The sequence below is a fragment of the Artemia franciscana genome, chromosome 3, assembly GCF_032884065.1.
Source record: "Artemia franciscana chromosome 3, ASM3288406v1, whole genome shotgun sequence".
NCBI classification, from domain to species: domain Eukaryota; kingdom Metazoa; phylum Arthropoda; class Branchiopoda; order Anostraca; family Artemiidae; genus Artemia; species Artemia franciscana.
In genome coordinates this window covers 43721650-43747890 of record NC_088865.1, presented here as the reverse complement: position 1 = coordinate 43747890, position 26241 = coordinate 43721650, and the positions used below count along the sequence as shown (strand labels likewise).

The 26241-nt window shown below is 35.3% G+C and overlaps 2 protein-coding genes across 3 annotated transcripts in view; both read left to right on the top strand.

Annotated features, from left to right (window-relative positions):
• LOC136025300 (nucleolar protein 56-like) overlaps nt 1–756 on the top strand; it is an 86990-nt gene extending 86234 nt beyond the window's left edge. For both annotated transcript variants that reach the window (XM_065701194.1, XM_065701195.1), the window contains exon 9: nt 616–756. In XM_065701194.1, the coding sequence (XP_065557266.1) occupies nt 616–701 (86 nt within the window). In that variant the 3' untranslated portion in view covers nt 702–756. The remainder of the gene's footprint in view (nt 1–615) is intronic.
• Nucleotides 757–15174: 14418 nt separating this feature from the next.
• Nucleotides 15175–23973, top strand: LOC136025299 (mitochondrial import inner membrane translocase subunit Tim8 B-like). The gene is made up of 3 exons (XM_065701192.1): nt 15175–15288; nt 20843–21075; nt 23257–23973. The coding sequence occupies exons 2-3, from the start codon at nt 20863–20865 to the stop codon at nt 23425–23427; spliced, it is 384 nt and encodes a 127-aa protein (XP_065557264.1). The 5' UTR covers nt 15175–15288; nt 20843–20862; the 3' UTR covers nt 23428–23973.
• Nucleotides 23974–26241: the final 2268 nt, after the last annotated feature.

Below are 26241 nucleotides of genomic sequence, written 5' to 3'. Positions count from 1 at the left end.
ACTTTGCTGATTTGGGGGGGTGGAGTACTTTCATTTAGCTTTGAGTAATTTGTAGTTAATGTGCTGAATTTGTGTCGGGAAACTAAAGCACGATTTTTTTATGGATGGAGGCGAGAAGAGACCATAGCTTTTGAAACACTAAATTTGATGAATTTTATATGGGAATTGATCAGGAAATATAGAAAGAACCACGCAAAAAAAGTAGTGTTCATCCTATTATCACCCAAAATTTCTTAATTTTTGGCGAACGTTGCAGATACGCAAAGTTCGACTTGAGTTTAACTTTCGACAGAGTCATGTTCACTTGAACGAGGATAGAATTGCAACAAACAACCTGTTTTTATGATAATATCTTATCAGAGATTTTGTGAAAGATTTATGCTCGTAAGACAAAAATCTCCCTTCAATATACAAGATTTTAATCATAATTTATCTAGCAAAAGGCTTAAAGAATACATCCTCGAACCTGAATTGGGACTATAGATGCCGCTTCCCTTCTCTACTTGTGCATGCCCAATTTGTTTTGTCTTTTTCTTTCAGTTTATTGTTATGTTTTGATTAGCTTGTTTTTCCTAATATACTGCAGATCTTTTTTTTATTTTCTTCTTTTCTTAGATGAAAGTATGCAACAAGAGATGGGGGTAGATGAGCCAGTTAAAAAGAAGAAGAAAAAGAAGAAATCTGCTGAAAATGAAGATTGATTTTGTTAGATGTATCTTCAGTCGCTCGTTTTGAATACAAAACGTTTGTTTTGAATTAATCATTCAGATTTTTTAGACAAATAACGGGTTTTGGACAGGGGATCATACCACAGAAGGACTCAAATGATTTTCACATGCCTTCAAAATAATTCATATTTGCTTCTTAATTCGCTGTATTACGAACAGGCAAAAACTACGCCATAGATCTCCTCCCCTCCATGACTGCTGGTGTTCAGAACTGACACTGGTGAATTAGACAACATAGTATCACTGTGAACTGCCTTATAAGGTGGACTGGTTTTTCTCTCCTTTCCAAACTCTGAGATCTTCACTATTCCTGTTGAAAAATGGTTGTTCACCTATTTGTTAAAATGTATTGTATTCACAAAATGTACTGTATTGTTAAAATGTTTAAAATGGTGGTGTTCGTTTGGAGTGAGGATCATCTTTTTTTCCTTTTTTGTTCTATAAATGTCTACGAGTCAGTTCTCGACCTATGAGTAGTAAATTTGTAGGTCTACACTTGTGGGTCTACAGTTTTTTTCGAATTACTCAAACCAGTTAGACAGAGACTCTTATGTTCACAAGCCATGGGTTTTTACCTTAAACGATAAGTCTGGGAATCAAGCTTCAGCAGAGTTTGTTGGGAAAAGAAAACATTTAAATTGATGAAGATTGATTGATGAAAACATTTAAAAAATGACTAACAAAATTGATGAAAATATGAAAAATTAATTTTTATCTTGAACGATAAGTCACGGAATCAAGCTCCAACAGATTTTGTTCAGAAAAGAAAACATTAAAAAATCAATTGATGCTTGAAAATAGCTTATTTGGAGTGCGTTGATGAAAGGACTGATGGAACTTCATGTTGACTCTTGAGCCTCAATGTTTGAAGGTCTCATAGGCCAGGGGAAAGAGTAAGGTTCATTTGTTCATTGTGGCTTTAGCAGGCGAATTAAGTCAAGTAGAAATAGCTATCGTTTACCGGATTTGACTTTTCCTTAAAAAAAAAAAAAAAAAAAAAAAAAAAAACGCTCCAATTGCACCTGATCTTTTCAGCCTTCAAAATTACCAACGGAAACTGGTCTGGAGATGCCAGAAAACCCGGCTTCGTTTGCCAACGCCACAGTGAAGACATTGTTTGACTTTCAAGAATGGAAATTGGCGCTGGTTTTGAAAAAATCACTAGCACTATCTGGCGTGTGATGCTGCTTAGCATTCTTTAGCGTAAAAACAAGCCAAATTTAGTTTAGTAACAAGTGCCTAATCCCAGTTTCCAAAACAAGAAGAAAAAAGCGATTATGAGGTTTGATAAATGAGAAATACTAATTGCTAGATGGCAATGAAGTTTTCCTTTTCAAACAGTTCGTGGTAACGAACCGTAGTAAGGAGCGACCCGGCTCAATAGTAACCAAAACTTTAAAAAATGGAATTTTGATACCAATAGCTACATCGCATTTTAATGCTGATTTTAAATATATAAGTTTCATCAAGTTTAGTCTCACCCATCAAAAGTTACGAGCCTGAGAAAATTTGCGTTTTTAGAAAATAGGGGAACACACCCCCTAAAAGTCATAGAATCTTAACGAAAATCACACCATCAGATTCAGCGTATCAGAGAACCCTACTGTAGAAGTTTCAAGCTCCTATCTACAAAAATGTGGAATTTTATATTTTTTGCCAGAAGGCAGATCACGGATGCGTGTTTATTTGTTTGTTTTTTTCCCAGGGGTGATCGTATCGAACCAGTTGTCCTAGAATATTGCGAGAGGGCTCATTCTAACGGAAATGAAAAGTTCTAGTTCCCTTTTTAAGTGACCGAAAAAATTGGAGGGCACCTAGGCCCCCTCCCACGCTAATTATTTTCCCAAAGTCAACGGATCAAAATTCTGAGATAGCCATTTTATTCAGCGTAGTCGAAAAACCTTATAACTATGTCTTTGGGGCCGACTTACTCCCCCCCAGTCCCCGTGGGAGGGGTTACAAGTTCAAAAACTTTGACGAGTGCTTACATATAATAATGGTTATTGGGAAGTGTACAGTCGTTTTCAGGAGGATTTTTTGGTTGGAGGCAGGGGTTGAGAAGAGGGGGATATGCTGGGGGAGCTTTCCATCGAGGAATTTGTCATGGGGGAAGAAAATTTCCATGAAGGGAGCGCAGGATTTACTTGCATTACTTAAAAAAACAATGAAAAAATAAATATGAAAAAGTTTTTTTTCAGCTGGAAGTAAGCAGCAGCATTAAAACTTAAAACGAACAGAAATTATTACCTATATGAGGGGCTCACCTCCTCCTAATACCTCGCTCTTTACGCTAAAGTATTTTTAGTAATTTCAACTATTTATTCTGCGGCTTTTGTGATTCAGGGGTCATTCTTAATGAATTGGGACAAAATTTAAGCTTTAGTGTAAAGAGCGAGGTACTGACGAGGGGGCGAACCCCCTCATATATGTAATAAAAACATGAGAATACAAAAGTTCTTTACGTAAGCTAATTTATAAGTTACGTATATCTTTTACTTATAAAAAGATTCGTAAAAAATTACAAGTTCTAGTTGCCTTTTTAATTAACCGAAAATCGGAGGGCAACTAGGCTTCCTCCCCCGCTCTTTTTTTCTCAAAATCATTCAATCAAAATTATGAGAAAGCCATTTAGCCAAAAAAAAACAAATATACAAATTTCGTTTTAATTATTCCTCTGCGGAGAGCCAAAATCAAAACATGCATTGATTCAAAAACGTTCTGAAATTAAATATAAAAAAACAAGTTTTTTAAATGAAAGTAAGGAGCGACATTAAAACTTAAAACGAACAGAAATTAATCCGTATATGAAAGGGGCTTTTCCTTCTCAACGCCCCGCTCTTTACGCTAAAGTTTTTTACGGTTTTAAAATGTAGAGTTAAGAGAAAGAGTCAAACTTTAGCGTAAAGAGCGGGGCGTTGAGAAGGAAAAGCCTATTTCATATACGGAGTAATTTCTGTTCGTTTTAAGTTTTAATGTCGCTCCTTACTTTCATTTAAAGAACTTGTTTTTTTTTTATTTAATCGGTACTAGCGCCAGTACCCAGTCTTATAAGCTTCCCAAACTCTATGGTAGAGACATCATTAGCCCATTTCTGACTTGCAACCACACTTTTTACATGATTGTTTCGTTTCTAGCAAAACTAAACAAGAAGCCTACATATTGTCCCGTTGCAAATAAAATAACATATTCAAATATAACCCACTTAGAAAAGATGCAACAGAACAGTAGTGTAAGATGAATAAAAAAAAGGAAATTAACATTTAGCAAACGAACTTAACGTGCAACACTCTGATTTTAATACTTCAGAGACAGAGATAAGAAAAAACTAAATCATCTGCAGAAGAAACAAACGAACCGATAAATAATAAGATAATGAGTTAATAGACTAACTTTTTTTTACGTTTAATGCATCATATTCACTAGGTAGTTAGGTAAAGCTATTGGTGCATAAATAATAGATAAATCATTAATGTGTTATAGATTAGGGATTCTTCGCGAGATTTAATTAAAACACCTGACAGATCTGAAGTAATTACCTTTTAACTTCTGTCAATCTTTTTTTCCTGAAGAGATGAGAATATCCACACGAAAAAAAATACCAGAGGGTCACAAAAAGCAGCTTAAAGTCGTCTTAGCGCCCTAGAGATACGTCGACTTCTATTAAGAGTCATACACATTGCAAGAACTCTTAATAAAGTCTCTGACAATTAAGGATCAATTAGCATATTCGTATTGGTTTATTTAAGCAGCTATCATAGCAATTTAAAATAATTCGTAAATGATGTACTTTTAAACTCACAAAATACATATAAAAAAGGGGTCACTTGTTAAATCCACTAACGAAATAGTCTACAAAAAGCTTGCAAAACCGTTGATGCAAAATTTGCATGGCTATAGTTTGTTTTGATGCCTGGTAAGTCTGCTGTTCGATGTAGACCGTTGTACCATGTCGCCTATATGTCGCTCTGATGACTTCTAATTTAGTTTATCAAACAACAGTTCTATTGAAGAGGTTGTTGATTACAAATCTAAGACTAATATTGGAATAGACAGTTGTCCGAAATTAAAAGGGACCCGTGGAACACTTGCGAAGCAGCAAACAAAACATTAAAAGTTAAAAAATTGCTTATTGCCAAGCCTTAATTAGAGGGCTGCCACAAGGTCCCTAACCCGGAGTAGGTCCTTAAAACAGCTCTCAAATCCCTTTTTGCACGGTTAAGCCTTGTCAATACTTCAGCTAAGAAGTCTTTATTGCATTAGTGATCATTGGTGTCTTGCAGATTGCGGAATAGTTTCAAGGCAACAATGTCGAGGTCTTCTTGATAATGATGGACGAAGAGATTTGATGCCCTTTACCACTGGAGTGATTTAGCTGCCGAGCTTTTTTGTATTCGTTCTTTTAAATCTGTATTCCCGAAAATTTGACATATTTCTCAACTTGCTCTTAATGGACTAATAACTTCTCAAAATTAGCCATTTATGTCAAACCCTTGTGTTCCTGACCCTTGTGTCATTGTTGCAGTGGTAGCTACAACCTAGTACAGAACAATCTTCGAGCCATAGTGACCGAAAATTAAAAGAGAAATGGTTTTAAAGAAATTAATGCTAAAAAGTACTTAATCAAAAGAAATCCAGGAGTGGTACTGTTATTCACTTTAAACTCATTATTAAGTTGTAGTCCCGAAATTTTTATTTCAAAATAAAAAAAAAAAAAAAACACGCCTTGTCCTCTCAAAAATGACCTCATATCAAAAAGTACATCACTTGTATCGCCATGTTCGAAAATTCCTCATCGGAGAGCCCAAGCTAAACCGACTAGATCTTTATGTTTCCATTTTTCATCCCCATACACTTAGTATTAGATTGGCATGCTTATGAAATGGCTCATGGCCTTGCTCTGGGCCTAGACTAAAATCTGTGAGGTTTTGAATTCATGTCTTATACTTGAACTTTTTTGCAAATGGTATCAAAGCAAGAAGGACATGGGTAGGTTACTTTCTTCAGTAATAAAATACTCTACCCATCGTCAATCAAAACAACGACTGTGAAACAAGAAAGTCGTTCCAATTGACGAAAGTTATCGAGAGAATCAGAGGAAGCAGGAAAAAAAGAGTGAAGAAGAACAATGGAAGCCAGAGGCGCCATTTGGGGGTGTCAGGGGTGGGCAATTGCCCACCCCAGATTTTCCAGGGGGGCCCAAGCTTCCACCACAAAGGGCCCTTTGCCGGCCATAATAATCCATTATGTCCAACGTAATCCATTCTGTCCAATTGATTTGAAATTACTGCACGCCTATTAACCAAAGAGCGTAATTACTTGACGACCCTTGGGGTAATTACGCTATTTGCTATTAATTATTGTAAACTTTGAAAGTATGTAAGATACATAATAAAATTCTCGATTTCTGTTAAATGCCCATTTTCTAGACGATTACGTGACACGAAGTGAGTCGGGGGGCCCAAGATGGAGTTCATGCCCACCCCAAGATTTGGTCCAAATGGCGCCTCTGATGGAAGCTTGAAGAAAAAGTAAATGCTAGCAGAACTTTTTTCCAGCAAGTAAAGAATAAAGATTTTTGAAAATTTACTACAGGAAAAAAAGCCACTGGGTACAAGGAGCAAGCTGCTGACAGCATATTTCAAGAAGTGAGAAATCGGCCTAAAATGGACACTGAGAAAACTGATTAAAATTCAGGTCGCCCAAACAATGCTGGATGGCTCACTTCTGTTGCACACCTAACAGAAAAAGGAATCAGCAGCTGTGAAGAATACTTCGATACTTTATGCAGAAATAAAGGCAGTTGCAGATAACTGCACTTATGAAGGTCCAAAGGAAGCTAAACCTGACAAAACAGCAGAAAACAAGAAATAAATGATTTTGAAAAGTTGCTTTCTTAAGATGATTTTCTGGTAATTAATCGAAGTAGCTACTTGTGTATTTTTTTTTTTTATATTTGTACCTTCATAGTTGAACATGAAGAAAAAGATAAACCCGAGAAGATCCATATGGAAAGTCAAGGGGTCGGATCATCTTGATATTACCCATGTCTTTCCAGAAGACGATGACACTACATTGCCGACCGTCCTGGTTTCAGATTTATGAGATATTGGTTTGAATACTGATCATAACGTTGATTCCATTTGCGCGATAAATGATAGCTGGATCAGGCCATTATTGGTCCTTTCTTCGGTGTTGGGAAGGTCCTTTTTTCCGTAAAAAGACCCATTTTTAACTCCTTAAACCTTTGGCCCCTCCTTAAAGCCCTGTAATTATGACTTATCGCAAAATGAGTTGCAAAATACGTATATAGTGTAGGAAGATATACTGTATTTAAGCCCAAAACAAGCGTTTCCCTTTCAACTTTCATGCTCAGAAAGAACAAATTAAGCTAGATTAGGTCTGGACGCTTAAAAATTTGAAACTAGGAAAATGTTTTTTCATTTTGGGTTTATCGATAAAAAATTTAGCGAGGCTCATACGGATATTATTGTAGGCTCTTCAAAGAGTAGTTGACATTCTTTCAATGTCTTTTTTGCTAAATTTCGAAATTAATCAATAAGCAAAACTGTCTATGTGCGTGGAAAACTGTAGTATTGGCTGTAGTCAGACAATGCACTCGCAAGTATCTCGATTCTTAAAATTGTCTTCTATTCGTCGTAATACTCCAGTTCTTTTCTCTTCAACTAATTCCAAAATGCAAGTTTACTTCTATAGTTTTCTTGTCTCTAAAAAACTAAATCAAGTCAAATGAGAACTTAAATGTCAAAAATAAAAATTTGACTTAAGATATAATAGATAACAAGTAACTGTGTTAAACGATGTCGATGGGTCTATTTTTGGTGGTCAGACATGTTACGCCATCTATAAACATTTTGGTAAAATGTTGCCTCACTATATAATTAATGTGTCTTGAACTCCAGAAAAAAACCTATTTATAGGAGACTTGTTTATTTCTATATATTGCTACATCAAAGTTGTAAAAGCAACCAACAAGCTCGATTTGCTCAGCTGGTGCAGCGTCAGACTCAGAATCTTAAGATAAGGAATTTGAGCCTAACGTTGTGCTGAGTTTGGTAGAAAGTTGGTAGAAAGTAAATTATCAAGAAAATTCTTTTTTAAGAAAAAAACGTACCTGCGAAGGAAGATCAATATCAGAGCATTTTACGCACGAAGCTGGATAACGAATTCAAACAGAGGGGTGGGGAGTGGGTCTTTTCTCTTTGTAAATGAAAATTTCCAAAGTTAAAGATTTTTTTATACTAGCGTGTTTTGTCTTACAGCCTGGGGATTGAACTGAAACTTTCGGAAACACTTTTGTTTGGAGAGGGAACAAGGCAAATTAAAATTTTGTACAGAAGGAATAATTTTATTCTAATCCTCTCATAAGAATCTACGATACGTTTATTTCTTTATTATCCCTGTTATCCGACAGAGTTCACGGCTATTCCTTGACGTAATTGGTGAATGTGTGTTGCTCTCTCAGAAAACACGTCTGGAAAACCCACTTATTTCCAAACGTCAATGCACACGCTATAGGCATAAAGCTGACTAGTAAGCCCAGGGTGCAGGCTTAGCAGCCCAACATGTAGAGCAACAGACTATCTATCTCGGGGTTGTATGCTTGAGATTTTTCTTGTTTTTTTTTTTATTTTATTTATTTTTTAGAGAAAGTAAGAGTTTGACTTTTTAGGTAAAGATTGAATTTGTGGAGAAAAACAGATAATGGACGATTCTAAGCACCGAGGTAGAAATCATCCGATTAAAGGAGATGTGGTATTTTCTCTCTTCACAAGCGAGCATTTCCAAAGGAATAGTTTAAAATTTATTTAAAAACGTCTTAACTAAGCTCGACTAGCTTAGGCTCAGAATCTTATCAGACTCAGAATCTTAAGATCAGGGGTTTGGGCCAGACGGTGTGCTCAATTTTGTCGGTAGATTGAATTGTGCAGGTTTCTGCACCTTAATTTATTCGTTGTTAAAAAAAAAAAAATCTTGATTGAAGTCATCCTTCACGAAATCGGGAATAGGCTTTCCATACCAAATGTTAGAGTAAAAACTCAGGGTTATTTCAGTACAGTTTACACAAAATCAAGGTAGCACAAGTAATAAGAATTTCATTTTGGAAATCGTATTGTAAGCCCATTTTTTAGACTACTACCCTGATATTTTACATATTGGTTATTATTTTAAAAATACAAAAAGAAAAAAAATAGAAGAAAAAAGAAACAAAAAAAGAAATCTAAAGAAAAACAGAGTAGTGAAAGTTGAAACAGTTTGTATCTTGTAGCCAAGACTAAAAGTTATTTATAAACATTAAGGTGAGCAATTTTTACTAATGGTTTTTACAACTTTAAAAGCAAACATACAACAAGTCAGAAAGCCTTTAACTATTAACACGCTAAGTCCCCTCCACTACCTCACGCTATTGAAAATTGTAGATGACTTCAAATTTCTATCATAGTTCGAATTCGGATTTTTGAGGTTTATCAGACTGAAATTCTAATAAAAGCATCCTAAAACAAGGAATAGAATGTATTCTAAATTTGCACAATTATTTCTAATTTTCACCATAGTTTTTACCATGCTTGGTATTCCGAGCTAGATCGTATCAGGTGTTGGTTACAGCCCAAATTTCAAGAAAGATCACACAAGGTCCTATACCCTTTAAGTGCGTTGTGAATAATTTGACTTTATGCACTAAATTCGCTATACATAACGCTAGATAAAAACGCTACAAAAGGAGACAAAAGGCAACTCGTTATGTCTCACTTAATAATATAGACAATAAAAAAAGAAACTACAATTAGATATCTCTCACGGAACACAGAGGAAAAGAAAGAAAGAAATGTAAAAAAACAACAACAAAGAATAATAAAAAAAATCGACTTACGGAGATAAGGATGGGATTTATAAATTTCAATACCAATTGTATATACATTTCAGTTCAGTTCACGTCTATAATGGTTCTGAGGCAATCCGTCAACTACATGTATCGTGAATGTGAAAAATTTATAAAGGTAGTCCCATAATGGAGACAGTCACTTCATTGTAAAAAAAAAAAAATCCGTAAACTATTGAAAACGAACCCCTCAGCCAATCCCATACTGTTGGGTAAATACGACTTCCCATCAAAAACTCAAGAGAAAGGAAAGAATGGTGGAAAGAACGTTTCTGTGAAAGCTGGGCTCCACCTAAGCATTCTATAGTCTTTTCCACTACCAAGATAAATAACAAGACCCAAGACCTATTCACTAGGATATGAAGTATTCTCAGCCATAAAGTCCCTTAAGATGAGCAAAACCCTAGCCCGGATTGTATCCACTTAAAACTGCTTAAATCAGGTCCATAAAATTGATAGATATCTACCCCAGGCCAAGATTAATGTTTGGGAAAGGAAGGGCTTCTCAGGTCTTGAGCGAAAGGCAATTTCGTACCTCTTTTAAAAAGAAGGGGAAAACTGTAACTACTACAGACCAAAAAGCCTGGCAATTTATCCGGAAAAACTCTCACAAAAATCCTCATAGACCGACTAAAGTCTGTCACACATCATATCATAGAGGAACATCAGATCGGTTTTCGAAAACACTGCTCCGTCATACATCATATTTTTTCAACCCGGCAAATGATGAAGAAATACATCGAATGTACAAAAAAAGCTGTTATTACTCTTTATTGATTTCAAACATGCTTTTATTATGATTTGGAGAGAGGGATTCTGTCATATCCTGTTACACTAGAGAATACGGAAATTGACAGATGAAAGTCCAATAAAATGTGATATTTCTGATTCGGGACATGCATTCGAAGTTCAGTATTCAAGTCAAGAGGCCCCTTAAACTGACAGATAGAAATGATTTCACATCAGCAGGCGTTTTAAAGGTTTGTATCTTATCTCTAAACCTGTTTCACTTTCTCCTTAACGCTACACTATTGCTTATCAAAACTATAAAACAAAGTGGTTGGCGTGAAACTAATTGACAAACTGGTATATGCAGACAATATTGTGAAATTTAACAACCTAGAACATCTTCTTCAAGTAGACACTTGAAAATTTTGATTCTTTTTGTCAGTCCTGGTTGAATTTCGTTGAAGTGAGGATGCTATGGCTGTTTTTTTTTAAAGTTTTTCTTTATAAAGTTTAAAAAAAAACATTATTAGTTTTAATTCTCACATTTTAATGTAAGTTTATTTATATATGCATATTTTCTCTCTCATTCTCGTATTGTGCTGAAGACGGCCCTTGGACATTTTCCCTATTGTTTCTAAATTTGTATTTGTTTGTTGTGCAGACACTGATGAGCTAGTGTCAGCAATTGAAGCCTTTTGGATCATAAGCACAATTAGAACCAAGGTCGTGGGGGTATCTCGAGCCCCTTCATCAGAAGCTGTTCAGTAAATAATCATTAGAGAACCATTTGAAAACGTCGAGTCCTTTGTCGAACTGCGTAGTGTAGGTAGACCAAATTCTTAACGATGTTCACTCAAAATAGATCAGGCAAAGACTTGGCTTGACCAGTTTTAGCTTGAAAGGTCTAAAACCAATTTGGAAAAGCACGGCATTGCCAGTATCTCTAAGGTACGAGTATTTAGCTCTCTAAATATCCTGATTGCTTTATAATCAAGGGTAACCTGGACAAACGGTTGATGAACAAAGAATCCCTGCAGTTGAAATCAAATGCTTCCATCGCATAAGAAGGATCCCTAAGCAGACCAAGTATCAAAAGAAAACCAGAGTAAAATCTTTTACTGCTACCATACAATCGTGGACCGGATGAAAGTTCAACAATTCCTAGGCTTGATCACACTCAACAATTGTCAGCCAATGGGCTACCAAAAACTACCTTCAAAGAACGAGTAGAGAATGTGCACCCCCCAAGGCCGATGTTGCAAGAGATGCATTGATGACTTCCAGATCTAAAGCATCCGTCAACTAATCCGACAAATGCCGGATCGGCTAAAATATTGCCACCATAGTCATCAAATTTTCAGAAAACAAGAAGCCCCAATACAGCTAAAATGCTAAGTCAAGTCAGATATATTGTTGTCACGTTTTGACAGAATGAATAGTAGGCGTAAATTTAAAACAAACAGATGTCATATTGTCAATAAAAATAAGAGTGGTGTCACCTGCCTCATTAAACGCCCTAATTCTAAGGTATTGGTGTGCCGAAGTGAAATTATCATAGGCAGCGCAATAGCGCTATTTCAGTAAATAGCGATGTGGGCACAATTTATTATTTATTTATTGTATATTTTCGGCCTGGTTTTTCTTAGACCAGGGGACTTCGTATTGAAGGAGTTGTCTTAAAAACTTCAGAAAAGGCTCATTTGATTGGAAATTGAATGGGCTAGTGCCCTTTTGAATAGTTGAAAGTGATTGGAGGGCAACTAACCCCCTTCCCACGCTCATCATTTCCACAAACACATCCAATCAAATTTTTGAGATAGGCATTTTGAGATCCAGAAACTATGTCATTGAGCATGATAGCCCCCCCCCCCACAGCTCTCAGGGCAAGGATTGTAAGTTATGCCCTTGGGGTATATAAAGTTTTATAGAAAATGTAGAAACAGGCAATCATAAACTCTGGAGGTGGCTCATTGGATTGGTAATCAGAAGTTTTACTGCTCTTGTTAAGGTTCAAAGTAATTGGAGTGCTGATACCCCCCAATACCTCGTATTTTCCCAAAATTTCTTTGATAGAAATTTTGAGATGGCCACTTGTTGTGGGAAAAACTTCGGAAAAGGCTCATTTGGCTGAATATTGAAACAGCTAGTGCCCTTTTTAATAGTCAAAAGTGATTGGAGGGCAACAAGCTCCCCCCCACACCCATGAATTTCCATAACGCATTTAATCAAAATTTTGAGATAGCCATTTTGTTTAGCGCAGTTTAGAGGTCTGGAAACAATGTCTTCGAGGATGACAGCCTTCTCCCCTCCATAACCCTTAGCAGAAGGATTTTAAGTTATACCCCGAGGGCATATAAGGCTTTTGTGGAAAGAGTGGTCGTATAAACACCGGATGGAGCTCATTGGTATTGAAATCAGATGTTATAGTGCCCTTTTTAATAGTGAAAGTGATCAGGGGACGACCCCCCCCCACACACACATATCGTATGATATGTCTTCTCTTCCCATGTCGTATCCTGATACATCTTCTCTTCCCCTCCGAAATATCCTCCCCCCTCCCTGACATCCTCTTTTCCCGAAACGCATTTAATTATTGTTAGATAGCCATTTTGTTACCAAGAGTCCAAAAATTATATAACAATATTTTTAGGGCGGAAACAATCCCCCGGGCCATGGGCAAGGGTTGTAAGTTATGCCCCGGGGTATATAAGCTTTTTATGGAACGGATGGTGGTATAAACTTTGGGTTGGAAGGAGCTCATTTGATTGGATGTTGGAAGTTTTAGTGCCTATTTAAGAGTCAAAAGTGAAAGGAGGGCAATCAGCCCCCCCAAGCCTATCATTCCCCTTTTTTACACATCCGATCGAAATTTTAAAAGAGCTATTTTGTCAGCATTGTTGAAAGATCCAGTAATTATGTCTTTAGGGATGTCAACCTCAAACATATACCTCCCAAGAGTCCTCAGGCCAGGGGCTGTAAGCTAGGCAATTAGGCAATTCGTTCATTGTTTACACATAGTATATGTTAATGAGAAAGGAATACATGTTTGAATTGAAATTTCAAGAAGACGAGGGCCATTCAGGCGACCCTTTCAGAGAATATTGAGGGAATTGTTGAGCATGTTATGTGTATACAGATTGCCAAAAGGGTTTAACTCATGAATAACTGAGTATATTAATTTGGAAAATTCATGAAATGATAAGGGAGATGATCAAAAAGGCAATATTTGCTCGCTACCAATACTACTACAACCAGCACCACTACTAAAACCATACTCCGTTTACAATATTGAGGGGAAACTTTAACTAAATCATAAGACGCCACGTGCATCCACATTGTCAAAAAAGCCTTTCTCAAGAATTGATTTGGGTATTAAGTTGGAACTTTAAGAGAATGTTTAAAGCGAAAGATCTTTTCATTGAAAGGGAATATGTTCACACTTACTGCTACATTTACTAATATACTACTGCTACTACTAATTCTACTACTACTTCTGTTGCAACTACTTGTCTACTTTTAGGGCTAAGAGCATTGACATCAAAATTTCAAGAAGTATATGAACATACAGGTTATCATAAGGACATGTCAGCAATGTCTTAGCAATGGCTAATTGTATGAATTTGAAACTTCTAGGAATTGATGGGAGGGAGGTTCTACTGACGAAAAGATAATATGTTAATGCTTCTGCAACTAGTAGTACTACCTTTATTCAATCCTATTACTAGTAATATCAATATTATTACTGTTACTACTATTACAACTATGCCTAAGGGTGTGAAGGTGAAACTTTCAAAAAAATTTGAGGGGGGGGAGGGAAGGAGAACTGACTTACAGCATGCCGTCTGTATGTGGGTTGTCAAAAGGGTGTAACAGCAATATCGTAGGAACAGTTTGGTGTGTGAAGCTGAAACTGACAGAGCTTGTTGTGAGGGATGTTGAACTAATCACAAGAAAATATTTGCATGCTTTTGCTACTGCTTCTATTCATACTACTATTACTGTTACTATTATTACTACTTCTATTACTACTACTGCCACTAAAGCTTAGGTTACTACAATTAATTCTACTGCTACTACTAATACTGCTATTAAACTGAGGATATTAAGGTGAACATTTTGGGCTATATAGAAAATGTATAGAACTAGTTCGAAACACACTATGCTCACTCAGGTTGTCAAGCGGACGCATTAGAAATGCTTCTGGAACGGTTGATGGTATTAAGCTGAAACTTTCAGCATGTATTGAAGGGGATGTTAAAGAAGCTAAAAGCGCTATGCACATACTGCTACTAATGCTGCTAAAACTATTGGTACTTTGCAAGCTAAGGGTATTAAGGTAAAGGTCTTAGGGAATATTTTGGCAGATGTTGAACTAAATCACAACAGAACAAACTAACATCTATTTATTGCTAGTGAGTGTGGTAGTTTAACGCTTGGGAGAATTATTTGACTTTATTCTGCTCGTTTTTGGCTCAATGGAGCTCTTTACTTTTCTTTGAAAACTTTTTTTGTGAAAAAAAATTTTCCAAATTAATTTTAAAAAAATACAAGGCTTCTAAAATAAAATTGATCAATCTAAATTCATTTGCTTTAAAAAAAAACTGCTTATTTTTCATTGGATATATTTCAATGGGCTTAATATTAAAACTAATATAAAACCTCACAAACAAGTTTAAATTCGTGGGCTAAAATAAATATTTTAGGGCTGTAAACCTTCTTGTTGTTTTAACTTGGCCCAACAAAAGCAGACAAAAGAAGAAAATAAAAGGCATGAAGATCTACCGACGATAACTTTTACGTCCAGTTTTCCCAAAACGGCCAATGCCGACGCAGCTATAGTAAAATCCAGAACTGCCATCTTTAGAACAATATTCATTTGCCTTTAGAAAGTAAAGAAAATTTGAATAGCATTTAACGTGTTTTCGAAAATCGGTAATAAATCATACCATATTAGAAAATAGAATAGTTACAAGAGATTGACATAATCTGAATCTTCTAAACAGATTTTAAGGCTACCCTGTAGAGCTGCAGCTCTTCTGAAGTAAACATGTTGATAATTGTAGTACCATTAGGTTCCTTATTTATGCTCTTTTCAATAGCCCAGTCTGCCTGGGCTATCATGGTTGTTTTTCTGACAATATAGCCCCTACCTAATATTAATTTGGGTAAAATCCTAGTTTAGAGACTTTTTGCTATCTCAGAAAGTGTTTATGTAAGGGAAATGAAATTTTCAGGGATGAATCTACAGACTAAAGTATGTCCCGGGAAGGTATTTTGAAGCAACTACCTCCACTCCTTCTCCCTCTACTGGGCCCTGAAATTTGCCTACATGACAGGTCTATATCTATTGAAATTTTGACAAAACAACATTTTACCTTAATTTTCAGTTACTAATTGCTTTTTCTCTGCCCTTAGGTCTGAAAATGCAATTTCCGTTATTTGAGTAGAATTTTGACCTATAACAACGTTTTTTTTTCAAAATTTAGGAAATGTATTTGTATATCTTTAAAACCTTATAAAATGGAATTGAGCAAAGTTGTGAAGCTGAAAACAATTTTGTTGTACTTCAATTAAGCAGAAGATCTGTTTTGCAGTGTTTCACTTTTATAAGACACATATTTTTAAAGGTCATGAAAGGTCAGAGCCCTCTAGAGGGAGAAGGAGTAGAGGTAGTTACTTCAAAATACTTTCCCAGGACATACTTTAGTCTGTAGATTCATCCCTGAAAGTTTCATTTTCCTTACATAAACACTTTCTGAGATAGCAAGAAGTCAATTAACTAGAATTTTACCCTAATTTGGTTAAAATACTAGTTTAGAGACTTTTTGCTATTTTGGAAAGGGGTTAGGTTAGGAAAATGATTCTTTCAAGGATGGTTCTACAGATTAAATGGTAAATGTTCCTATTACCTGAACAGTTGTTTTTGGTCATGAAATTATTGTTAATTGATGCATTTTGACTTTTGGAACATCTTTTCTCTCTTGCAAAACTACTACAAACTCACCATTATGGAGTTATTATATATTTGCATATTAGGGGGGGGGGGGTAAAGAATAGCATATATTAAATACAGCAATGGTTAGTTTATGTATTTAATATATGCTCTGCTTTACCCTCACCCCCCTAATGTGCAAATATATAGCCCAAATTTGTTTCTAAACTATTACAGATCCACAATTTCAAATATTCAATCAATGAAAACAGAAATGATTACAATTCTATAGGCCTATGTGTAAATACAAGAATATTTGGGCTGGAATAATTCCATAATGGTGAGTTTGCAGTAGTTTTGCAAGAGAGAAAAGATGTTCAAAAAGTCAAAATGCATCTATTAACAATAGTTTCATGACCCTAAACAATTGTTCAGGTAAGAGGAACATTGGCCAATTAAAGTATGTCATGTGTATCTTGGGAAGGTATTTTGAAGTACCTACCTCCACTCCTTCTCCCTCTAGAAGACTGTGAACTTTGATTAGCTTTGATTAGTAATACTGGTGTAAGATTTATTTTCTAAAATAAACACTATAGGTCTAATAGCAAAAGAAAAATACCTATTGAATCTTGATTCAATGAGCATCAACAACCCTTCTTCCTAAGGGGGCCAGATAAAGCCCCAGGACTAATAACATATGAGTTATACCATTTGATTCTCCATGCAACAGTCTTTCCAAGCATAACAGTTGTTGCCATGAAAATTGCATCCCTACAATCTGTACTGTGCTATAAATAAGTTTGGTAACTCCCCTGCCCTTTAAACCCCCAAGGGCTCAAGTGTCATTTGTACTTCCTAAAAACTAAATGGAATTGAAAATCTTGTTTAACCAATATAGCTTATATTTTTTGTGTTCAGTTTTGTGATGTGTATTTGTTTCTGTATTTGTGCTGTTGCATTGGTGATTTTTTTTTTACTATTAACCAGTAAAAATATAGGCAATCAAAAGCAGACAGAAATTGATAAAAAAAACTTCCCCCCCAAAAAAGCTTGTCAAAGAAAAGTAAAGAGCCATATTAAACTTAAGACAAGCAGAAATAAGTTCTTATGATAATTCAACTCAACAATTCAATAAATAACTAATACTTATGATTGTATATATTTTAATTCATAAGTCTAAGATATGAAAAAGTTTAAAAATATTCATTGTCCAAACCTCCAAGAAAAGTAAAGAGCCATATTAAAATCAGGACCAGCATAAATTAATTCCTATTATAGTTCACACTCAAAACAACCCCAAATTACTATTAAAAGATGAATGAAACCCAAAAAGAACAGAAATTTAAATTGACAGTCATAGTAAACATAAAGATAACTGGTGCAAATATAGATGAATAAATAAATCTTACATAGCTTCAATGTTTTGTTATTTATCTATACTTTTTTCCCAGAGAAACTTCATATGGAAGCAGTAGTTGTATAAACTTTGGAGGGGGCTCATTTGATTGGAAGTTCTATTACCCATTTTCAGATTCAAAAGTGATTAGAGGGCAACTGTCCATCCTTGCTATTTTGTTCAAACTAGTCTAGGGTCAAATAACTAGGGGTCCAGGTTTGGTGAAACCCCCAGCAGTCCTAGGGCTAGGGCTGTAAGTAATGGAATCTGTCCTGTGTTAACATGTTGGGTTTTTGTGGAAGGGGTGGTTGTATTATTTTCAGAGGGGGCTCCAAAATTGGAATTGGAAATTGAAATTTCTAGTTCTTTTTTTAAGAGTAACCATGTCCCTCTCCATGCATGATCAAAGTACAACCATGCCCCTTCCCACCCCCTTTTCCCTAAATGCATTCAGTCAAAATTTTGGGATATCTATTTTGATCAAAATAGTCCAAAGGCCAAATAACTATGCTTCCAGGATTGAAACATAGCCTGCTTCCAGGGAAAGGGCTGTAAGTTGTGCAAGTGGCTTATTATTGTTTTGATACTTTGTTTACTTCGATGCTTTATTTACTTTGTTACTTTGATGTTGAAAAAAAGATTGAAATGGGGAATGTTGAAAAACTTGAAACTTTGGCTATCAAAAACAAACAAATTAATTCAGAAAAAGTTTCTGAAAAAGAAGTTGTTCAATGAAAATTAAAGGCCATATTAAATTTAAGATCAGCAGAAATAAAAATCTATAACAATTCAAACCCAAAGTGACCAGAAATTACTATTCACAAATAAATAAAAAAGAAATAAAATAAACAAAATGAACAGAAATTAAATAAACAATCATAGCAAATAATTATACAACAGGGACAAATATAATTGAATAAATAAAACTAAAAGGAGTAAAACTTAAACTGAATATGCAAATCCAGCTTAAAACAAACAAAAATCACTGCAAGCAAGAGTTTGGCTACTGTCCCCTTCTGTAACTGTAAAAGCCTACTGTGTCACTGGCACTATACTGGAAACTATATGTGTATTGAACAGTCTTGGAGAGAACTAATGAAATTAGACTTAATGTTTGATATATAATGATATTGAGTGCTGAAAGCTTATCAGTTTAATATTTTATTTCACTGTAATTTTTATCTTTATTTTCAATGCTGTAAAAAGTACAAAATCAAATATTTGTAATGTAATTCATTTTCAGCAAAGCGTTAATTATGCAGTAGGCTTTAGATATTTACAGTTAGCAAAGGGGGCAGTAGCCAAACTTTTGTTTGTAGTGAAAGCTGTATGTGACTGAAAAGTCTTTTTTTGGAAACAACTAATAAAATCAAAATGAATATTTTATATATAATGATATCAATTGTTGTAGGTTTTGGACTTGACATTTAGGGAAGGAGCTTGATTTACATATTCAGTTTAAGTTTAGTTTGTTTTAAGTTTTATTTATTCATTTATATTAGGACCTGTTGTATGTTTGTTTGCTTTGATTGTTTATTTAATTTCTGTTTGTTTTGGGGTTCATTTGTTCTTTAATAATAATTTCTGGTCGTTTTGAGTCTGAATTATTATAGGTTTTTATTTCTTCTCATCTCAAGTTTAATATAGCCTTAACTTTTCCTTGAAAAACTTCTTTTTTTTGGAAAATCTTTTTTAATTAATCTAAAAAGAAGAAAAGTACTAATGTAAATAGATTCATGAAACTAAGTTGACTGTTACAGATTGACAAGCAGCCTATATAAAAGAATTTCTCCAGGGTTGGACCATATTGAGATAAATTTTTTTTTCTTATGCTTTTTTCACTGCTCTGTTGTCTACTAACAGTGTTTGCTGATAGTTGTCTGTTAGCTTTTAGAAACAGAAGTATTTGACTTATAGTAGTTATAATGCTGTGTCAAAAAATATGATAACTTAAATGGTGATATATATATGAAGTGGGGAGGGGGGTTCAGTTCATTAAGGTAGCAAATTAACTGATTAGACAGAAACAGATTGATCTAGCTGATCTTTTAAAAATTATATACAAACAACTAATATTCCATTGCAAAATCCATTATACTCCCCTTCCACAAAATGGATTCCTGGAGAAATCCAACAAGAATTCCTGCCATTTAAAAAAAAATTCAAATGGTGACAGTGTTACTCAACCTTATTAGACTCAATACTTTTATTTAACTCAATTTCCTTTCAATTCAGCCCTGAACCGTTCAATGGGGAGCTGAAATCCCCACTCAACTCAACACAATAGAGCTCAGCTGCATTAAACCCATCCCTATTTAATTCAACGATTTAGTTCAACTCCATCCCATTTGACTCAAACCCATGCAACTCCAATTGAAGTCAACCTTGATGAGCTCAACTTTGTTCAACACAATTCTGAGCAGTTAGCCCCATTCCGCTTAGCCGCGTGGAAATTACAGCATTCAACTCACATTAATATTGCTTTATATTTGATATTGCAGTCAACTCATGTTTTATGGATAAGATCTACCTAAAACTAGTTTGTCAGTAGGAGATGATTTCCCCTGGGGTCGAAAGATGCACCAAAAGTTTTATCTCTTATCTGCTTGGGGCTTGTATTCTTAAGACCCTTAAAATAAGACCTGCTCACACAATAATTAACTAATGACAGCCTCATTTGAGTCACGCTTCTATCACTTGCAAAAAACAATTATTCAGTTGTATTAGTGAGTTAATTAAGCTTTATTTAAGTCGAGCGTGGGTTACACAGGGTTGAGCTGACTGGGTTTCAAGTTATGTTGGGGTTCATTAGATTTGAGTCGAGTTAAATGAAGTTGGGTTCAGTAGCAGTGGAGATGTATCATCATTGGGCTGAATTGTAGTGGATCCAAAATATTCAATTGCTATTGATCTGTACTCTTGGGGAATAGTCTTTGTACTAATGGCATGGACAGGACATACCATACATGCACACAGGTTTGTATCTTAATGGGTGTCAGGGGTTTTGTCTAGGTGAAAGGTTAAAACCACAAAGATGGTGTATTTGGGAAAATGTTCTGAAGCTTTACTGGATTTTATTCCATTTTATTCTTTTCCAGAAAGAGATAAGTGGAGTTTGATAAATATACAGATTGTACGTAACATTATTTTATCCCTAGGATTCACCTTTCAATAAAAAATGTTTGGCTTTGGTGGCTCATCTGATACAAGCTCTGGCTCAAGCTCACCCGAGTCAGACCTGAGTAGTTTTAGTGTTGGAGAAAATCCAATAGACTTCACAAGCTCAAGTCCCATGGCTTCAGGATTAGGATCAGCTGGCAGCAGTGGAGTTGATGCAGATTTACAACGTACCCTTATGATTGAACAACAAAGAGCCCAGTTTCAAGCACAGGTTGGATTTAGTGATGACTTATCTTCTCTTTCTTGAACTATCTTTCTAGCTATTGCCAGAGGTTTGGGATGATACCTATCTCCCCTCTTGACATGTTTTTAACAGTCTAAATTTTGGGGTCATAATATTTAATATTATTTAACAATAATAATATTTAATAGTATTTTAGGGTCATAATAAATAAATTTGGGGTCAAAAGGGGGTCATAATTTTGTCAATCTTTCTTAATATGTGTTGAAGTCTTGTGACGTTTTTAAAGGATTTTCTCTAATGGGATTTGATTGATTCTATGAGTAATACAAATTTTAACGTGTATCAACTCACTATACTAGTCAAAATTGCTTTTTTTTAGAAGACGCATGAGTCTGGTAAAAAATTCGCTGCTGATTTTTTTTCTTTTCTTTTTTAATGTTAAATTTTTTATTTTGACTTAATAATAACTGATTTTACTGACTTGGGACTGTAGATGTATATCCTTGAAGCTGTAGAAGTTGACCTGTAAGTGATCAGAATTTTTCTTTCATCATTAAATTTTATTCTTATTTTAAGTATTTCATGCAATGGGACTTAGTGTCATAATTTTTATCTTACACATTTTCTTTATTATGAATCTACATGCTTTGTAGATTGTTCTTGGAACCTACAGGGGTGGACTATACAAGCACATCACACCCACGAATTGTTTCCTTGGGTTTTGAAAGCTAGCTCTTGGTAATGATAGAAAATCAATTTGAAACAAATGATCTAATAAAATGGGCTTTCTCATCACTAAAATGTATATATATATATATATATTCAGGTCGGAGGCCGTATTATTTTCGGCAGTTTTACTCTTTCATGCTAAGACTAAAGGCCTTTTCTAGCGAACACGTTTTTTTATCAACAATGTTGATCAATAAATCGTGAGAACAGGTTTCGCAATCTTTTTTGCAAGAACATGAACTTTTATTACTTTTGGGAAAATGACAATATTTTCAGTCAGTTGGACAATGTTTTATCATTTTCTATTGGGTTCGTTGCATTTCTAATGGATTTTACTCCAAAAATTATCAATTCAATGCAAATTAATTAAACTAATTGAACTATGCAAATTAAAATTAATAAATTTATTTGGTGCCCTTCGGAGGGGAAAGGCGTTGATATTAAAAAAATTACTTTCTTTTGTCTTCCTTTAGGCAACAGAACAAGCTATTAAAAAATATAATAACCTTTATGGTGACACGACTGTTTTTCTTTTCTAAAAATGTATGGACAAAAACTAATTCCTCCTGCAATATCCCGCTTTGAAAATTTGACAAACAAGCTTTATACACAACAGTTTCAATAACTACTCAATTTATCGACAATGCTGATGTGCTGTCCAATTACAAGGCCGTCCTGGCTGAGTGGTTGGTGCGCTGGCGTGGGAATTCGGTGTCCAAGGGGCACGGGTTCAATCCCAGTTGTGACCAATTATTTAGTTTGGGACGGGGGTCAGTGGCGTGACTCTGTAAGCTCAGCCAGAGTCGACCCAGCTCTAAGTGGGTACCTGGGGAAATCTGGGGAAGGTAAGCAGGAAGGGTGTGTGAAAGCACAGGATGGTTGGCCCCAACCCTCCATTGCACTTCCTGGCTGAAGGGCCGTGAAACGGAGATCAGCACCGCCGGTTTGGACCTTAATGGTCTAATGCTGTCTTACTTACTTTACTTTACAATGATGATGAACAAAACGTTTGTTAGTTGCCGGAACACAATTATTGATAAACTCACAATCATCACCATCATCAGAAAATGCCTTAATCGTTTCTGGGGAACCTTTTACTCTGTAACATAAAATGTATGAATTCTAGTATGAAAAACCATTGACAATTTAAATGCTGGTCGACCACTTATTATTAGTTTGAAAACTACAAGCAATACTATGACTTCTAAATCATTTGATTAGTTGAAGTGTACTCAAAAGTATAATTATGCAGCACTTTAGGTCCAGTCAAAATCAACATTAAAATTTCTAACGTCAAAACTTAAAAGTAAGTACCCAAAAGTACAACTATACAGCAGTTTAGGATAAAACTAATTCGCCAAACGCTAGATGACGTTGGCGGTTTTTTACACTAGCATCAGAATCTACTCTTTCAACTTTACCCTAAACTGCTCATTGGCATATACTTAAAGAAATTGACACCGTATATTTTCTTTACAGATCCACAAGGTTACTGATATATGCTGGGATATGTGCATGGATAAACCCAAATCAAGTTTGGACAGCCGGACGGAGACATGTATAGCTAACTGTACTGAACGCTTCCTAGATCATACAATTTTAATCACAAAGAGGTTTGCACAACTTTTACAGAAAAGTGCTGGATATTAGCTATTTATTATTTGAAATACAGTCTTTTTAGAGCGTTTATACTGTCTTATTGTAACAGTTGAAATAATCTAACTTTGTCACAAGGCTGACCCCAAGGATTCTATTATTTTGATAAGAAAAACTGATTTTTTTTTTGTGAAGTAAAGGTCAGGCTTTAGTTGTAAAAAATTAACCTTTTCAACTTTGGTAGCCAAAAGAAAAGATCATTGAGATTATTTATATTATTCATAAGGTGTATAGACCATTATAAGGATGATTATTATTAAGATTATTATTGACGTTTCTTGACTTTATGGAATTTGAAAAGATGTAAATTATATTGTTTGAAAAAATTAAGTTCAGTGTAGTAGGGCCATTTGCGTTTCAATTAAGTAAGAGTTAAGCGTTACCATAAAGAGTGCGTGGCGTCAACCGCTTGATTCTTTTACGCATTTTTCAAGTATTACTGTCCAGGAAGGAATATGTTTTAGCTTATCTTTGATTGTTTTCCATCCATGCGTCTCTGTTATATATTTACCGCCAATGGATTAAAAAGACTTGAATCTGCTTTTTAGTACTATAATAAAGGAAAGAATAAGATGATTAGGTAGATTTTTACAGACAGTATTTATTTCAGTCCTGTCCGACATTCAAGTTCGCCTTTCTCTTCGTAAGGGCGTGGAAATGTCTTCTGTATGCCACACAGTCTTCGGCTAGCTGAACAAGGTCAAACAATCCGTTGGCGTTGACTGAGCCACTAGACTTACTGGAGTTTTATGTTCGAGAACATTGTTTGTTTGACGTTGAGACAGCGAAAGAATTCCAGATTAGAGACAATGCAGCGCAGGTATTTAGCTTCAAATGCTGCGATTCAACGATGTCCGCATTTAGTGTCCATGGTTCCCAGGAGTAATCAAGATGTAGAAAGACCGTGTATTAAGCCTTAGAAATAGATCTTTACTTGCCGTATAGGCAGGAAAGCCTATCGGCCATAAGACAAAATTAAGGAAAGTAGGAGCTTACTCGAAGGAAGTCAAAGTAGCTTAATGAACTTAATATCATCAAATTCAGCATACCAGGCAGCCCTACTGTAGAGGTTTCAAGGTCCTATCAGCAAAATGTGAAATTGTGTATTCTTGCCTGAGGAAAGATCATGTAGTAGTAGTAGTAGACAGGTTTAATAGCAAAAACTTGACAGCTATCGCTGATTTGTGTTTCTTTACAACATATACAAAATCAAACTACACTTGTAAATATAAATCAAACTATAAATATTAACTCTTATTATACATTTTGACGAAAACCGGGACGAAAGAATTACCATATCGGTTTGTTCTTGCTTCAACGGGAACTAACTTATCTTGCTTTCTCGTATTTGATGGTAGAGGTTGATCAGGTAGAATGTCACGGTGCTGAGATTTAGAAAGCAAGAACTTTCGAAAACTCATTATCAAAATATCGTACCGGTTTTGGAGTGACGGCAGTCCTAGCACTTCCAGAGCCTTTTAACATGGATGTTAAATTATTTTTCCAGGGATTCAGTTAAAAAAGACTTTTCGATTATTAACTTAAGAGTGAAAATTTCGTCGGTGCATCCTTTCCCCTTCTAAAACCATTCTTTTCTTCTCTTAAAAACTTCATCTTCAGCATCTCTTAGTCTAAAAAAGTATCATCATGTTAATTAATTTGCCTCCTACAGAAATCGAGCTGATGCCTCTGTAATTAACACCCACTCCCTCTGCTCACCTTTCTTATTAAGGGGTTTCATTAAATTTTTTACTAAGACTATAAGGCACTTCTCTTTAAAAAAAAATAATATTAATAATCGTTAGTAATTACCTTTAACATCGAAGCCACTATATTTCAAAAATTAATTTACCACACTGTCAGCACCTGAGAAAAAAAAAAAACACTGTTTTTTAATCCCTTTGATACTCACCCTAAATCTTTTTTCACTTCTATATTATCCAGCTTAGACTCAGGCACCACGCCTGCGCATGCACCGAATGCCGCCGACGTGACACTTGGTCGACCACCGCCGAAATATCGTAACGCCACCGGCGCGCCGCCACCGGACGAGGGGGCAGCATTCGGCTGACTTTGAATTAATTTGCGTCAATTCTTTATTGCTTCTGTAATATTAGATCTTTCCTGTTCTCATGCGGTTAAAGATTTTAATTTTTTCCTGCTTAGAAATCATGTGTGGTTTTCAAAATTAGTAAACAAGTGCCCACACCAATAGTTTGCCACCAGGGTACAACCGTTAGCAACCTTGTGCTTCCGGGGTGAGTTTGTATTCAGCATAAGTTCTTGTAGCGCACCCATTGAATAGACAATTGTCTTTCGATCAGACATCAGATCAAACAGTAACGAACTGTAAGTAAAGGAGCGATTCAGCTCAATGGTAACCGAAACTCTAAAAGTAATTAGTAATATCAGTTGATATATCAATAGAATCAGCTTACTATGCTGATTCCAAATATATAAGATTTATTAAGCTTAATGTTACCCATCAAAAGTTATGAGCCTGAGAAAATTTTCCTGATCTTTGAAATAGGGGTAAAATACTCCTTAAAATTAAAGGAATCTTAATGGAAATCACATCGTCAGATTCAGTGTACCCGAGAACTTTACTGTAGAAGTTTCAAGCTCCTATATGCAAAAATGTGGAATTTTGCTATTTTTGCTAGAAGACAGACCACGGATGCGTCTTTATTTGTTTTTTTTTTGTTCTGTTTCCCCAGGGGTGATTGTATCGAAATAAGGATTCTAGAAAATCGTGAGAGGGTGCATCGAACGGAAATTATTTGATCAAAATTTGGAAATACCCATTTT